This window comes from Equus quagga, chromosome 10 (genome assembly GCF_021613505.1).
Source record: "Equus quagga isolate Etosha38 chromosome 10, UCLA_HA_Equagga_1.0, whole genome shotgun sequence".
In the NCBI taxonomy this organism is placed as follows: domain Eukaryota; kingdom Metazoa; phylum Chordata; class Mammalia; order Perissodactyla; family Equidae; genus Equus; species Equus quagga.
In genome coordinates, this window is record NC_060276.1 from 56,597,606 (window position 1) to 56,614,611 (window position 17,006).

General features: G+C 34.1%; 1 protein-coding gene across 5 annotated transcripts in view; it reads right to left on the reverse strand.

The window, feature by feature from the left end:
* DACH2 (dachshund family transcription factor 2) overlaps positions 1-17,006 on the reverse strand; it is a 470,115-nt gene that overhangs the window by 326,352 nt on the left and 126,757 nt on the right. For 3 of the 5 annotated variants that reach the window (XM_046672632.1, XM_046672633.1, XM_046672631.1), the window contains exon 2: positions 2,702-2,740. The exons of the other annotated variants lie outside the window; for them this stretch is intronic. In XM_046672632.1, coding sequence (XP_046528588.1) covers positions 2,702-2,740 — 39 coding nt within the window. The remainder of the gene's footprint in view (positions 1-2,701; positions 2,741-17,006) is intronic. 5 annotated transcript variants of the gene reach the window in all.

Genomic DNA, 17,006 nt, shown 5'->3' on the forward strand with positions numbered 1-17,006 from the left:
GAATTTAATTGTTTCCTTTTTAGACAAATATGCTTTTGGATTGCCCGTGATGAAAGGGGCATACAGATGTCAAAAGCATTGTAGCACAGTGGGATTATGTGCTAAGGTCCAGGGCAGGACAGACAAACAAGCAAAGTCTCAGATCAGTCAAACAGTTACCTCTTAATAAAATCTCAGATGATCAACTTTTGTTTTATCTTTGCCAATGCCTACCAAAAGTTCAAAGGAAGTCTTCTTGTGTTAACTACTTACATTTCTTATCTTATTTTAACCATTTGCAAAAATAAGGGAATTTGGCTAGATAAAATTGAAATTTGTTTAAAGGAAAGGCAATTTAAAATAAAACAACACATGCTATATACATGGCTTTCTTCCTATTAAAACACTATCAATTGAGCTTTAAATAAAAGCCTTAATTATGTTATGTGACGGAAACTAAAATATTCTCTTTTGAACATGGCAGTAATGATCCTTCTTACTGCATTTCACTGGTAAATATGAGAGCAAAAAATTCATAATTTTATCTTAATTTTCAAACCACATTAAGGGAAAACTACCTTGGCTATTTGCACGAGTAAGAAAAAATCATGAAATGCATAACCACTATTCTGAGTACCAAAAGAATTCTTTGCAAGCACTCCACTTATTATTTATTTACTTTACATGAATTTTCCATCATCAAGATCTTCCGGGTGCATTTACAACACTCTGTGATTTTTTTAATTGCAGTACCTACAAGATTTACAATTTAAAGCAGAGGTCGCAAACTGACAGCCCACAGGCTACATCTAGACCACAGATGGATTTTGCTTTGCCTGCATAGTGCTGCTTTTTTTGCTTTTTATTGAGTTATTTACCGACCTTTAAGAATTAGAGAATTTCATATAAAAATCCGGATTCCCAGCTTCTCTTAAAAAGTCAGATCTTAACAGCACTGGGCCTGCATTCCCACATGGTAGCAATCAGCTGAGTAACAGCTGCCACCTTTGGAAAGAATATATACTCTCTAGGTCACCATAATCCCCACCACTCCCTATTGCTTATGGTCTTTCATTTATGTTACCAGCCTTGCCTCAGTAGGCATTAGAGTTTGCGACTTCCTGTTTCTCTGTAGTTTATGTGAATGAATCGGTACCTATACTTTCAAAAACATTTCATGGTTTTTCTCAGATTACAGAAAATATAAAAACTCATTACATATATATGTACACATGTAATGTGTATTCTGATTAATCTAGAAATAAAATTATACCAGTTATAAACTAGTAAACTACTGTTGTGCTTAATTAAAAGAGAGAAGTTGACATTAACTTGCATGTCATTTTAGTAGGAAAATAAAAATAAAATCAAAGTCAATTTCAATGCCTAAATCCAATTGCATTTGTATAAAATCAAAACAATTAACTTTCAATATTCTAAACCTAAACTGAAGACTCAATCCATTTAAAGTTTTTCAGTTAAAATCATTCATTAATGAAATCTAGACACTGAACTAACTGTCTAATAGAAAGTTTGGCACTTAAGGAGGCACATCCACTGCTTCAGGTCACTTGGGTATTATTTAGTGTGCATAATGTTTAACAGTAATATTTAGTATAGAAAATGTCCCAGAGATTAGAAACACCACCATAGTGATTTTCATTTTCCATGTTGAGAACCTAGGATAAATCACATGGTGTGGTCCCCATTTCCCCCACAACCGTACGACATATTTCTTGTAGAAAAGTATGGATAAAACAAGCACCAAGGGCAGCCCTGAAGGAAAGGGTTAAAAGTCACCAAAGGGTGATTTAACCTGAGAAGGGTATGAGGAAGAGAAGAGGGGGCAGTATTGCCAGGCAATATCAAAATGGACTTTAGCATCATGGGTTGCCCTCCTTCTCCCTTGTCTCTCTGTTACTGCCCATTCTTTTCCCTATTGCAACCTAAAACGTATAAGGCCTTGAGCAATATGGTATCTCTGATTGCAATTTAACTGAAATTGCCATAGATATTTTAGGAAGTTTCAAGTGCAAATCTTCTTAGATTTCCAAATATTTAAAAAATGCATTTTTAGAAAAAAATAATTTCCGATATTTTAGAACTACTAGCATGCCTACAAAATATATATGTGCCTGCTGCATAGAACAACTCCAGAAGATTAGAAGGCCTAGTTTTTTTCCACTATTGCTGTAGCACACTTAATAGCCTGTGCTGCCCTGCAAAAGTGAATGTACCTTCCCAAGCAGTTCAGAGCCACGGGCGGGTGAATGACTTGCCCATTATTTAACACAGGTATCAGGGTTTTTATGTCAGTGATCCTCACTCAACCCCTGTCAACTCTGCAGCCTTACTCTAGTTTCTGCTTTAGTTCCCAGGTAAGGAGTTGCTCCCTGTGGGTGGTAGTGATCTCCCCAAGGCATGGTCCTGGGATCCACTCCCAGTTTACTAACTGGCAATAGTGAAACTGTGCAGACTCCAATTAACTAGAACCCTCAAATGGATAGACAGGTTCTAATTAGCTATTTGAATTTCATTTTTCTTATTACTAACTAAGGATTAAGCAGGATTCAACATTTGCTACTGAAAATTTTAAATGGCTCTACTTTCCTACCTTAGTAAGCATAGTACAGGGAACAAAATTATTGAAGTTGGGCTGAATCTGTACAGGCTCCAGGACATACCCAGGAAGTTGATTTTTAAAAAATAAATACATAAATACCTGTTAACAGCTTGTTTTCTTGTCATTTGCCTCTTCCTTCTAAAAGGAGAGTGTAGCAAAAAATAAATAAATAAAACTGGTTAATTGAGAGTTCTGGTTAGTTAGCTTCCAATTAATCAAGGCTTTATTATATTTCACAAAAAAAATCTTCTTAAATTCTTCAGAAATTTTAGATAGGTTACACACAATGAAACACCAGCAAGGAAGAGCACAAAGAAGGTAGGAAAGCCTGAATTGCTATTAGATAGTGTTTTAAATATACGGATAACGTTATTACATTTCTGGTCTAATCCCCATTAAGTAAAGAATAATATGAAATGTCATGTGGTTTAGGGCTTTTCTATATATGAAGGCAAGGAAATAAGGTTATAGATTTCTGTTGAAGAAAATGGCCTCGGGTCGTAACAATTCCAAAAAAAGATTCAGTAATATTGTGTCTTTTCCCTTTCTCTCAAGAGCCTTCCTTCCCATCCCATTGGGTGTTCTAATACTTTTTAGGGGAAAAAAATCCCCTTTTAGTTTTATTTCTCATTTTTTATTTGGCCAAGAGGATGATGAAAGAAAGCCAATATCAATGTTATGCCTTAACTTCCTAAACATGGAGCCATTAATCACACAGCTCACTACATACTTATTGCTGAAGCAATGCTGAACTATCTTACATCTTCCCCAAAAGGGTTACACATGCGCACGCACACACGCAGACACACATACACAGTCATACACACATCCACACAAAATAAGTTAAACACATACAAAAGAGATCAATAAAAAACCCACATAATTAGCTTAGTTAACATAACAACGATTCTTTCCAGCAGTATAGTATTTCCCAGTGTTCCCAAACCCTTTAATGAAGAACAACAAAATCTAGAATGATAGGCTAAAAAAACTATCAGGACTGTAATTGGGCTCTTTTGAGCCTTAGCGCACTTCTCAGGAGTACAGAAACAGGAACCTCCCTATAACGCCCACTATAAATATATACGGTTGGTTCATCACCCCTTACAATCTCTTCTAATAGCCTTTTTTAGAGGCTCCTTTCAAGATTTTTGTTGTTTGGTTTTGAATGACAACTGCTTAAAAGTCTGTAAAAAGAGTTCTAAATAAACCACAAAAGCAAACATTTATCTGGGGTTGCTGGGGAAAGGAGGTGGGAGTGAAGGCAGATGAGGGTTTTTTTTTTCACCTACTCTTGTGTTCTGACACTTGACTGTCAGAACTATTTGATTTTGCTTTATAAAGTTTACTCCCCCAACCTGTTTTAAAATGACAGTTTCTTAAATTAGGATATACTCATACATACCAAGTCCATGATAATGCATACTTCCTTAATCCAATGGGCTATTCAAAGAGGTGAAAGATCTGTACACCAAAGGCTATAAAACATTATTCAAAGAAATCCAACGGGCTAGAAATCACTGGACGGGAAGAGTTTTTTCCCTTTTATCAGAGATCCCCCTCTTTTTTGACTTATAAAACTTTCTGAATTCAATAGAACCTTTTTGGCTATTACCATAGATATCTAATTATACTAAGTTCAAAATAATAAAAATCATTTAAATCTTCAATGGCCTGAGTTTCATAGATTATTTAAACTTAGACCTTAAAATTAGCAAATACTGAAACATTCTTGTTAGAATCAATAAATCTATAAATGCCCATGAGTTAACTCTTCTTTTATTAAGGATTTAAAACTTTCTTAGAAAATTAGGAGTTTACCCTAATTTTTGAAATTTTCTCATTTGTCTTGTCAAATATGAGAATATATTTTACAATACTGCCTGACTCTAGGATTTAGGGACTACTAGTTAAATACATATACCTTATTTTTGACATTTGAAATAAAATGTGACTTTCATATTTCTGAATTTGTTCTTTCTGTGATGTCAACTAATTTATTTTAGATTTCTTTATAAAAAGTTTGCCAAATAACGAACATTTTGGAAAATTTTACTGAATAAGCAGACGATGCTACAAATATTATCAGCTCAATATAAAACAGCCCTCATCTGGTTTTCCTGGAGTTGGCCTAGAATGTTTTATATCCCCTCTAGTTCTTCTTTGTCTCCTGAAGTTACTTTTTTGCTAGCTCTCCCCACTTCTAAGTCTGGGTATGAAATTAAAACCATGAATTAAGGGCCTGAAATTCACTAAAACTTAGCTTTGTGGCTGAAATATACATATGACCACATTCTTATGAAGCCACTGACAAAATGGGGTTACACATATTCAAGAACATTAGGTCAAATGCTATACTCAATATACCACCACCACCAGTAGAACCACTACCAACCGAGGTCCTACAACATATGGTAGTAAGCAGTAAGGTTCTCTATACAGCTCATCAGCTCCAATCATCATCATTGCTACAAGGCACTAGGACACTGATTATCCTTACTATAGAGAGACCCTCCTCCTACATACATGTTATGATGAGAACGTGATTCTGCTCTGGCTGAGACTCAAGAACTGAATAATTGAGAGCAGGTTATATTTTGAACTTTTCAAGATCACTTTTCCCCTGTACCACTGACAAATAAATTTTCATATTTTGATTCTTCTAACTTGTAGTGTGTAAATGCAAGGCAACAAAGTTAACGGCAAGAGTTGCTACCCAGCGTGCTCTTCTCTGGCTGGAGTCAGTTTAGCAGAAGAATCAGAGATATGGAATTGTTACTTTTGGAACTTAGACCACAGATTCACATTTGACAATAGGGAAACAGCATACAAGACACATGACAAGAGGCAAGAAAATATCACAAAGTAAAGAGTCCAGTTAAGAACCCACAGACTCATTGGATTTCAGTATTTTAGTCCTTCCGGAGATAAATTATAAGTTCACTATCCAACATCAGCTGGTATTACCTTTGATGTGTAGGTAGCTAAATAGAATGCTACTTTCACTAATTCTTCAAACAGGGGAAGTTAACTTAAAACAGAGCATTTTAAAGATACAGTTAAACTTTGAGATGATCTACTTCAAGAGATTTCAAACTGGACTGTAAAGAACTTCAATAAAATGCTGGTAGGTAGAAGAAAAGCAAGAGGGAGCCATTCCTTTTCATCCCTTCAATTAGCGAATCTCTTCCTTTTCCTATGTGATACATTGGGTGTCTGAACTGCTCTAGTTTACTGCCCACCACCGCCACCACCACGACCACGATTTAACAGATGAGAAAATTAGCCCCCGAGATGTTCAATTATTTGGCCAAGGTTACATAGGAGGTTGGTGCCAGGAGTCTTCTGACTCCTAATTCATGCTACTGCCCTTGAATTTGTCACCCTGGTTCCTCTACTGTATATTATTAGGGAACCACTTTTTGAACTCTCCCCCAAAGACTGTCATATCTGTTTTATCCTCATGGGGACATAATAAGGTCAATAGATATTCTATGCATTTAGACAGTAGAAGAGACAAGACAAGATCTGTGGCTCCCTTGACCGCTAGGCCAGTGCTCTTTCTATATCACACTACTTTAAAGCAGAGACTGCAAACTGGTAAACCAGGCCTGCCAAATATATTTTGTTTGGTCTACCCAGAGCCTTGAAAATCTGAAAATTTTACATAAAATCTGAATTTTTAGTAGGTTCACCAAAAAAGGGAGATCTGGCAATACTGGTCCCACATGGTTACTGGCTCAGCACAACTATATTAAGTAGAGAAGCAATGGCTACCTAATGACAGAGCATGCACTCTTCCATCCCCTAAAGGTCCCACGGTGTCCTATGATCTTACACCTGGCCCTCTAAATGAATTTATGGGATCTCCCTGGTTCCAGTAGGAATTTGAGTTTTACGGCCACTATTTGAAAGTTTGTGGGTACCATTTACTCAAACATTAGTCAATTTCCCCAAAGAAAATGTGAAATATCTGGAGACATCCATATGCGTGTATGCTATTGATTGAGGGTATGCTAAAAGTGGTAGATTGTTTATCTCCCTACAAAGTCATATGCACTTTCTTTAAGGAGGAAAGACACGCCTTTGATCCTTTAAGTAGACATAATTTTATTATTTTTTCACATACAAAAAAGCACCTAAAGCAAGTTGTGTTAGATTAAAATAGATTCGATAAGAAATAAACTCTGATTACACTCAGAGAAATAATATTCAGAGTAGTAGCCATATATTTAAAATCCCAAAAGATCAATAAAATGTTTCCTATGCTTTGATATATGTATACATTGTGAAAGGATTATACACCTTAAATATATACAATTTTTATTTGTTGATTATACCTCAATAAAGGGGGAAAAAATGTTCCCTATGCTTTGAAAAAGTTGTTAGCTGTTAACCTGGCATATACTCCCATATTTTGGAGACTAATAAATTAAGCTTTAGCTGTTCCTTACACAGAGAAAATTTTTTAATCACGTCATTTGTTTTTCTGGCCCAATACAATGAACAAAGTGTTGATCTGGGGACAAATGTAATAAATAGGACGTAAGTCAAGCAATGCCCCACCTCTCACCCCAACCTCATCTGTAAAGGGACAAATGGCCAGTAAATATGTTTTGGTAAAACTTTTGTAGGTTCTCTTTGGAGACAGGATTAAATCATGTTAATTGTTGCATCACCTCTGTTGGAGTCTTAGGGAGCTTTCCTCACTCTTAGCTAATAACTTTATTCATTTTATTTATCAACTCTTGCTGCACAGCAGCTGCTATAAAGCTATTTAATCTCTTTAGGAATCCTGGAAACTCTTCGACAAGCATGTAAGTCAAAAGAAAAAGGAACTGAAAATATCTTTCATTATAAAAGTATAAAAATAAAGGCCTGGATATTTTAGGCCTATTTGAGTTTCCAGAGGGCATCCAAACAAACTCTTAATCACTTAACTCTCCAAAGGCATAATCTTCTGATTTAAGGCCCAAACAATTAAAACCAACAATTTTCTTCTTTCCAGAAATTTATTTTTCCTAGAACTATTTGAGAATAACAAAAACTTTGGTCGTATTAAATATCCGCTTCTTCTGAACAACTTTGGTGCATAAACTTGACTATTTTAAAAGTCAGTGAGATTTAAAGTCAGAGTCTAGAGAAAAAAGAAAAAGGAAATTGAATATGGGTTGGGGTGATAGTAAAGATAAATGAATCTATGGCATTTTTAAAATTTGTTTGTAGGCGCGTGGGTTTCAGGAGATATATATATATATTAACACATGCTGACAATATAACTTAAAGAATGCAAGACTCTATGCCAATTGTCTCTAACAGATGATCCTTTATATAAACAGTATTTGGTCGGTCCAGTCTGAGGAGTCTCAGTAGATTCAATGATATCTCTCATATGTCCTACAATAACAAAGAATCTCAGAGATAGGATTATGGTTCAGAGCGTCAAAGGTATTTTTCAAGGCAGTGATTATAAAAACTTAGAATAACTTGTTCTTCTCACAATATAGCAGTAATTATTTCAGTATATATAATACGAGCGTATGTCCCAGAAGGGGTGAGGCCAATTAAATACCTTTAGTGGTACAATAAGTGCATCCCAAATAGTTTTTTCAATAACATTCTTCACCATCTTCAAACTCAGTAAATATCAGTCATATAAATGAACTCTGATTATTAGATTACCTTCTTGAAATCATTTATATTGTATACAACTTTACACAAAATCTCTCAAAAACTTCATAAAATTTAAATCACTTAATGCTGTTGCATCTTTGTCCACAATATTTCTGTTGGAAATTTTTCTCCTTACAGTCTTGCTCTCCATGTTTGTAGGTTTGGCTAAAGAAACCATGAGAGATCCCTTCAATCTTGTCCTTTGATCTGTCTGGGGGTTCTAGCCAGCCTTTTGTAAGGGATTCTTTAAACACTGTTACACTAATTATATTTCACATCTTCCAGTTGATGATCATGTCTTGCTATTGTATGTTCAGAAGGACTCACAGAAAAGGAAATGCTCCAGAAGCCAAATGAAACATTGATGGTAGATATACATTAAAGCCCTTGTGGCATTGGACACAATCACTGCTTTATCAGCTTTTAGTTAGCTTTGGGTTTGATGGTTTAATATCACACTGAGATGACAGAAAATTGGCCTACTTCCTAAATAGTATGCTGCCTAGGTAGAGAACTTAGTGGCAGCCTCCAGTTCTGAACTGCTGATTAAAATGGTGTTTCTTTCATAACGTTTATAACAATGTGTAAATACCTTATCTATTTACTTGTTTTAAATCCATCCTTCCCACAAAAATGCAATCTCCGTGAAAGAGTGGGTTTAGTTAGGTTTCTCGTTCACTGTTTCACTCCAAAACCAAACAGAAATGCTGGCACAGAGTAGGCACTCCGTAAATATTTGTCAAATAAGTTGAACATTGGCTGTGCGAAGGGAGATTTCACTCTTATTCAAATTCATCACCGTACAATCTTCAAGCTTACTTTCATAAAACATTTTAAGAGCCTATTTCTGCTATGCAGCTCTGATTTACATCACTGACAATGGTACTTAATTTACATAAGGATAGCCATCATGTTTTAGAATCTGAGTAAACTTTCATTGAGTAGCTGAAGTTGATCAGAAACATCATGAGCCCAAACTTAGTTGATGGCATCAAATATACTGAATTATTGATGGGTAAAAATATAGATTCATTATAAAGTTATTCAGAGAGAAAGAATATTCTAAAATTTATTTTAATTGTACCTTAATTTTTTCTAACATTTGGTTTATTTGTTTAGTGAAGCTTAAATTAGATGTGAAACGCTGACAGTTCTGTAAGCAGAATTCAGCTAAGCTGTTTCTAAGAAAATGAGTTCATTTGCCAATTGATTATTCTAGTAATCCTATCTGGTTTAGTCTAGCTGCAGATGAAGACAATCAAGCAGAGTCAGAGCAAAGGAATCTTGGCCTGGACATGCTCATAATGTATTACTAAGGGGTGGGAGTGGGAATGAAGAGGATTACTTATTTCTGTTAAATCCCTTACGTTCATCCCCTGACTTAATCCTTGACAAGGGTCACTCTACCATCTTAAAATAAAATTAAGTAAAAAGCACATTCCTCACCAATTAAGACACCAGAGGCAGATACTTAAAACTACAAATGATTACCTTTCGAAACACTAGATATAGCACGTTTACATCTAAAATCTCATGTTAACTAGTAACACCTACTGTTATATAGTTTTACAGTTGACAGAGCATTTTTTCTTCATTAACGAATGGAATACAACTATTCTGTGTGCAAAAGTGGGTTTGAAAAACTGTCTCACTTTTATATATGTAAAAGCTGAGACTGAAGGGTTTTTAATCTGATTCAACGTTCTTCCACTTCTTGTTGTTGACAATATTTATCTATCTGAATATGACTGAAATACCCTTTTTTCTTGATATTTTTTTTTCCTTGGTCGTCTTGTTACTTTTATGATATGTAAAGAAGCAACTTCTTTAAGAGTTAACGGAAGCTCTTTAAACATGCTTATAATTGATATCTAACAGTTTGTGCACTGATCCCACAGAGGCCACATTTATATCCTCATCCTATGACAACAGCTTCTTAGTTCAATATTTATTCTACAAATGCTGATCATCAACTATGTACAAAAGGCTCTTCGCTATGGGCTATAGAGAATACAAAGATCTTTGAGCATGATTCCTAATATCAAGAATATTACAATCTAAAAAGAGAGATAAATCATGGTCACAAATTGTTACAGTGAAAGTCTGTGAGTGATAAACTCTACACGACTTCCTGGCATAGAGTAGATGCTCAAAAATATATGATGAATGAATGTTGAATGCATGGATATTATAAACTAAGTGCTATAAGAATTTCGATGAAGGTATAACTTTTACCTGAAGTGGTCTTTGAAGTCATTATGGAAGAGATGAAATTTGATTTGCATCTTGAAGGATAGATAGGTTTTGAAGAACAAAGACAGAAAGAGAAGAACAATGCTTAGGAAGTTGAAACAGACAGGATGGGCAGAATGAATTGTTACAAGAGAGTTTGGAGGTGAGACCAGGTAGGAGGTTACTGCAATGTCCTCAGCATGAGATGAACAGATTGATAGAGATAAGAATCAAAAGACAGGGACATGTGCAACAGAAAGTCTAAAGTTAACATTAGTATGACAAATCTTAAATTAACATGGAAACAAAGTACAGATTAGAGCAAAGGAGAACTCTGAGCTTATGACTTTGTTTCCAGGAAAAGTTGTTTTCCAAGTTCCATGAAACCAAGTTATAAATGAATTTTCCATCAACAATCTATTCTGGAGGCAATAGTGTTAACAAAAAAGACACTGAACAAGGCATAAGGAGAATTGGGTATTAGTCCCAACTACATCACTAACTAGCTTTGTGACCACGAGCAAATGACTTCCCCTCTCGTCATCCCAGTATCCTCATTTGTAAAACCAGGGTAAATTGACCTCTCTGGTCCATTATAGCTCAAATATTCTATGGTTCTGTGATTCCTAAGTTACTGACTACCTGCCTAAAATACAGGTAGATTAAACTGAAATTCCTCAAAGAAGTTAGTGGCTATTGCAGCTTCATTGCCACTCCTGAGACATACTCTTTTTCCTTTGACTCATAAATAGTTATTGCAATGCCTACCAGTGGTATTCAGCTGAGGGGCATATCTTTTCTACATTTCAGAAAAGCACTGACTGAAAATTCTTCAGACACCTTACTTCACAGAGGAAATCAGAAGAGTATTATTCTGTTCACATGCTATAGACAGATGGACTTGAAAATCTGAGGAGTACAGATGTTTGTTTCAGCAAGTTTCACTTCTATTGAAATTTATACATCTCTTTTATAACAATCTGTATTGTAATAAAAACAGAGTTGACATTATCTATCTATATGGATATTGAAGTGAGTTTATTTTCAATTAAATCTTCTTCAACCTTTGCTCTTTAAAGGTTACAGAAACTCAGGATTCTATCCTGTCTTCACAGCTCATACCTTGTAGTCCTAAGGTCAATCTAATTCCCCTTTTCAAATGCTACATCTTTTTTAAAAATATAGTAACCAGAACTAAACATAATATTCTAAATGGGGTTATAAGAATGTTGTAATTTCATCATCTATCCTGTAGATTTTTAGATCTTTCTTAAAACCATGCATGCAGGTAAAAATAAGCTGTCATTCTGCAAGAAAGCCACTGTTATTTGCATTTCTGCTCCAGGCAGTTAGTTTTATCTTGGACTTTCTGATTGGAAAATTCCTATAAATAGAGAGAATGAATTACATAGTTTGTCTAACAGTTACACAGAGAAAAACACACCACTCCTACTGACTGCTGTCTACCATCCCGCTTCATCCTCCTTAGATAAAAGTGAAAGGACATAACCATATGTACGTTTTCATCTATCTATTGATATGTTCAACATTACCTAAGCCATGAGTGTCTGTTGCTTTTCTCACTTAAAATGCAAACAACTAAGAGCAAGAACCATAACTAATAGAGATCTCCTTGTAGTGTCTAGCAAAAGACCAGAACACAAAAGCACCTAATTACAAAGTGGTTATAATGAACATTTAAAAGAGCTGTGAAACTTTCTGGCCCTCACCTCACCTGTAAATAAGTCATTGTATTCCTTTCTAACAGTAAAATCAGGTCAAATAATATACTAATCTTAACATGAACCCCGGTTGCCTCATTTTTTTTAACTTTTTAAACACATAAACTGAACTATGGCTCCTTCCTCTCTGTTCACATGGCCTTTGCTACAGAACTCAGTCACATGCTTGCCTCCTTCACTAGGCTGTGATTCTCTGAGAGCAACAAAACCTAACTACTAAACAGCCCCTTGACAACAAAATCAGCTCTAACATTAAAAAACATTATTAAAGTCTTTAGAAGACACATGTTTGATAAAAAGTATTTGAGGTGATGATATTTATTTCAAATGTAAATGGCAAGATAAAGTTCGTTTTTTCCAAGTCTCATATCAAATCTTTGATATAATGAAATATTGCTTTTTAGTGGAAGTTTAAAATTAATATTTATTTCTTTGTTATGTTTACTATTCCCCAGATTTTGACAAATACTATTAAAATCTTTATGAATAGAGAGAGTTTGAATTTCTGACATTCTCTGATATCAATACTTTTTATGTTGTTGCAATACCATAAATTTTGAATTACAGAAAATTTCCTCCAACTGAAATTTCCTTCCCTAAGGATTATTGTTGTATTACTTCCACACCTTCTATAGTTAGTTTTCTGTTGCCTCAAAAGTGTTTATTATCATCTCACTCACGTTTTTCTATGCAAGTTTTTGCCTTTATCTCTTGATCCCAATCAAATAAAAGAATAATTTCACCTTGGTGAAAATCAGTATACTGACACTGTCTTCTATTTTAGGTGTCAATTTTGACATTTTGGCAAAATCAAATAGGCCCATCAACAAGTCTCCAAATAAAATTTCCAATATATGGATATCCAGGCAGCTTATTAAAATATAAATCTCTTAGCTAAGTTCACATCAAGGGTTACAACTGGCAATAAATGAGTACCTATGAAGGCAGTTGGCTATTTCAATACCTAATATTTGCTTTTGGCCATGCTGTTTGTTTAAGTGACTAGTGGAGCTTTTTTCTCCCTTTCAGAAGCTGTCTGTATTATTCCTTTTGAATATTTACCCCTTTCACTTTATCAGTTACCAGAGGTTACTCCCATAACTGTCTTCTCAAATAATGCATAAGCGTCTTCTTTATTCAAACATAGCTACATGTAAATTCCATCTGTTAGAAGGTACAGCCCGTTAAGTCTAAAACTTCACCAGGCATGCATTTTTTCCTAAAGGTTCAACAGCAATCTTGCCACAGGGTTTGGGAGAACCCTCCTGTCACTTTGCCTCTTGATTCAAACAAAATTTTAAAAGAATGAAAAAGTGAAAGAACAACGAAAGAAGGAAAGAAAGAAAAGAACTGCACTCTCCTCTTAGTTATGTGAATATAAATCATTGCTAATGGAAATGATTCAACGCTCCCCAGCATGTGTTGTGGGTCCTTCCTACTCATCACATCATGCTTCTCCTGATGTCTTTATAGTCACCCCTTGCTTAGGACTCCTTAGCATTATGTTCTTTCCCTCCCATGCTGTAGAAAATGTAGCAGTCTTCACACTGAAAATCAAGGGATTTCAGACTGCCTCCTCATTTCTCCAGGGCAACTAGGCCTTCCTTTATTTTCCTTCTACCCATTGTAGCAATCCTATATGAGATCTTTAGTCTTTTACACTGCTTACTTGTAAGGCTCTTGGTCTTATAGTGATCACATCTTGAAGAATGTCTTTGTATCTGTGAATGCTTCCCCCTAAAAATCACATCAAGTGGCAATGAAAGACCACCCAGTTATTTCTGAAGGTGCATTCGTAATAGGAAACAATACATTTTTGCCATGCTCACAAATAGCATGTCCTCATTACCTCACACTCACCATTTACCCATTACAATCCGCAGCAAACAAAAATGAAAAAAGATCAATAGCAATGTCAGACAAAATAGGCAGACAGGTCTTAAATTTTTAACACAAAAATTAGAGAGCATTTAGGGATGGGGAGAAAACTCGAAGGTGTTCAAAGGCTTGACTTTCTCTTAAAAGCATCATTTTCTTTAAAGGCCTTTAATAGGAAAGAAACTAATGTCCAATTTTAATAATCTTTGAGTGCTAAAATAAAAAAATACAGTAAAAACCATGTGTAGCACAAGAATAAATGTTTTTTTAATTGTAGAAAACAAAATCAATTTGTTAATTACAAGTGCTTGTTGATCAAATAGCTTTTTAATATCCTTCAAATACTATTGGTTCAAACATTTCATCTGCTAAACATATGTGTGTAGAATGCAAACCTACATATAAATCTATATGCGTTCTAAACAGGGAAATAAAATCTTAGTACCAAACCACATGATTTTTATGAACTATTTTCCAGGGAAAAAGATAATTTTATAATTGTGTTCATTAAATTTTCAATTTTGATCTCCTGCTAAAAGGGAAAAAAAAGACTAGTGAAAGCAATCATGTATATTTACAACTAAACAGAAGTAAGCTGTCTTCACAAAAAACTTTTGAAAATGTACTTTTGACAACTGCTCAAATGTCAGGATTAAGCTGTGGACGTGCAAAGCCCATTGTCACAGCATATGGGAATTTACCTCCCTATCTTGTTACATGACGATATCAATAGGATCCTTTACATGATCAAAACATTTTAATGCTAACCATATCATATTTTTGTGAAAACTTTTAAAGGATATGGAGTTGTAAGAAGGATGATCATGAGACAGAAATTTTTCTTCGGAATCTATTTGAAACACCAAGAACACCTTAAAAAAGGAAAAATGAGGCCCAAAGTTAATTTCTTCTTCTTTAATCCCACCTTTTGAAAAAACCTTAAGAAAATCTGATTCTGAATAAAGCACCTAAGTTTGACTTTCAGACCCTAGATTATTTGATAAACTTAAAATATAATGTAAACATATATGTCTAATTGCAAATTTTTCGTTAAGGAAATGTGGTATACAATAGGAGTAAATTCTAAACAATCTGAATTTTTACAAATAAATTTTCTTTGGAACCAGTTTTCCTTTAGGTTGAAAATTAATCACAGTCATATACTAGGTTCTGGCTTTCTTTTCCTAAATTTGAAGCCAAAGTGCCAGAAAACATAGAATTAAAGCATTAAGTGCCAAGCCTATGCCACCTCTCCAAAGGACTTCTGCTAAATACTGATAAACTGTTCCTAACTAGCTATGATTATGATTTCTAGAATACAAGTATTATCACAATTAAAAGTAAGCCCAACTGTTAAAACTAGAATACGGTACTGAAAAATCATCTATTTAGGAACTGGCAAATCTACAATATTTTAGAGTCACTGTCTGTTCCAAGTTCAGTAACTTGGTGACATGTTGGAGTGATAAGAAGTTCTGTTTGCACTGGCTCTAGAAAAGGGAGAAATTAAATGTCTTAGAAAACACATAACTGTATGCTTTCCTTTCAATTATTATTAGACAATTATTAGAATGAAGTGCGGGTATATCAAGGAATTAGGACTTTTCTGTCCTTTGCCAGCAAATTGCCCCAAGTTATCCATATGTTTTAATTGTGTATCTCTTAGAAATATTTCTTTTCAAAACAACCCCTCTCTCTAAACTTCTTTTTTCTATTTACTATATCATATTAAATTTATTTCAATTTCTTTTAAAGGCTTGGGATAAATTCCACCACCATTACACTTTAGACTTGAGCCAATGTTTTTAAGTTTATTTTTTGGTTATCTGAGTTTTTCTGTCAATTCTACATATATATATGTGTGTGTGTGTATAAACTTTATATATATAATTTAATATTTTTATTATTTACATATAATTTAATAATATATACTACACATTTTATACATATAATTTAATAATTTGCATTATTAAAATTAATGCAATAAAGATGCTCTCTTTCTCTCTCTGAATTTATAACTCACAGTATAACTGAAATTCTGGATTCCAAATTCTACATTCATCTTTGTCCTAGGCCATAATTTCTGTGTAAGATTCCCAACAGGTTTCTTATTTGAATATTTAGGTTTAAACAGTATCTAGCATTCTTCTAAAGAATAGCACTTATTAAACACACAATAAATATTTGCTAAGTGAAAAGCAAGAGTAATCCAAAGATTTTTCTGACACAATCTCAGTATGTTTTACTATAGGTATAATCATTTGCGGGTATTAAAGAGATTCACTAATATGAATCAGATGTTCGTTTACTCTTTCAAAATTGTTACAATTTTAACCATCAAGATAACATCTGGTAAGTTAATTTTCTTATTTTCTGAATTTAAAATGAATGGAGGTCTCTATTATTTTTTAAAAGTTGCAAAATAAATCCTTTTGAATCTGCTATACTTAATACTTAAAGGAGAAAAATGGATATAATTTATTCTGTATTCTTCTGTTCAACTGAATTTTCACTTCAAAATATTCATCATTCTGTCAAATGGTATAAGTTGAACACTGTGTTTAGAATCTTTCACAAAAAGGAGCAGTTTATTAAATTTATATCTTTTTGTACCAGTGCAAATGTGCTTGTATCTACTTAGTACACCAATTAAGTTCACCGTACCTCAACATCTTGCAAATAAAGCCCTTAAATACTGTACTTAATTAGGAAACTATCTTATTTTACAGAGAGAGAAAGTGTTAACAAAATGAATAATAATCTTGCTATGATTACACACACTGAAACACCATTAAATCTCTTGAAGGGGGATCCTGTCATAAGATATCAAGAAAACCATTGGAGTTCTCATTTTGAAACATTGGAATCAAATACTGAAA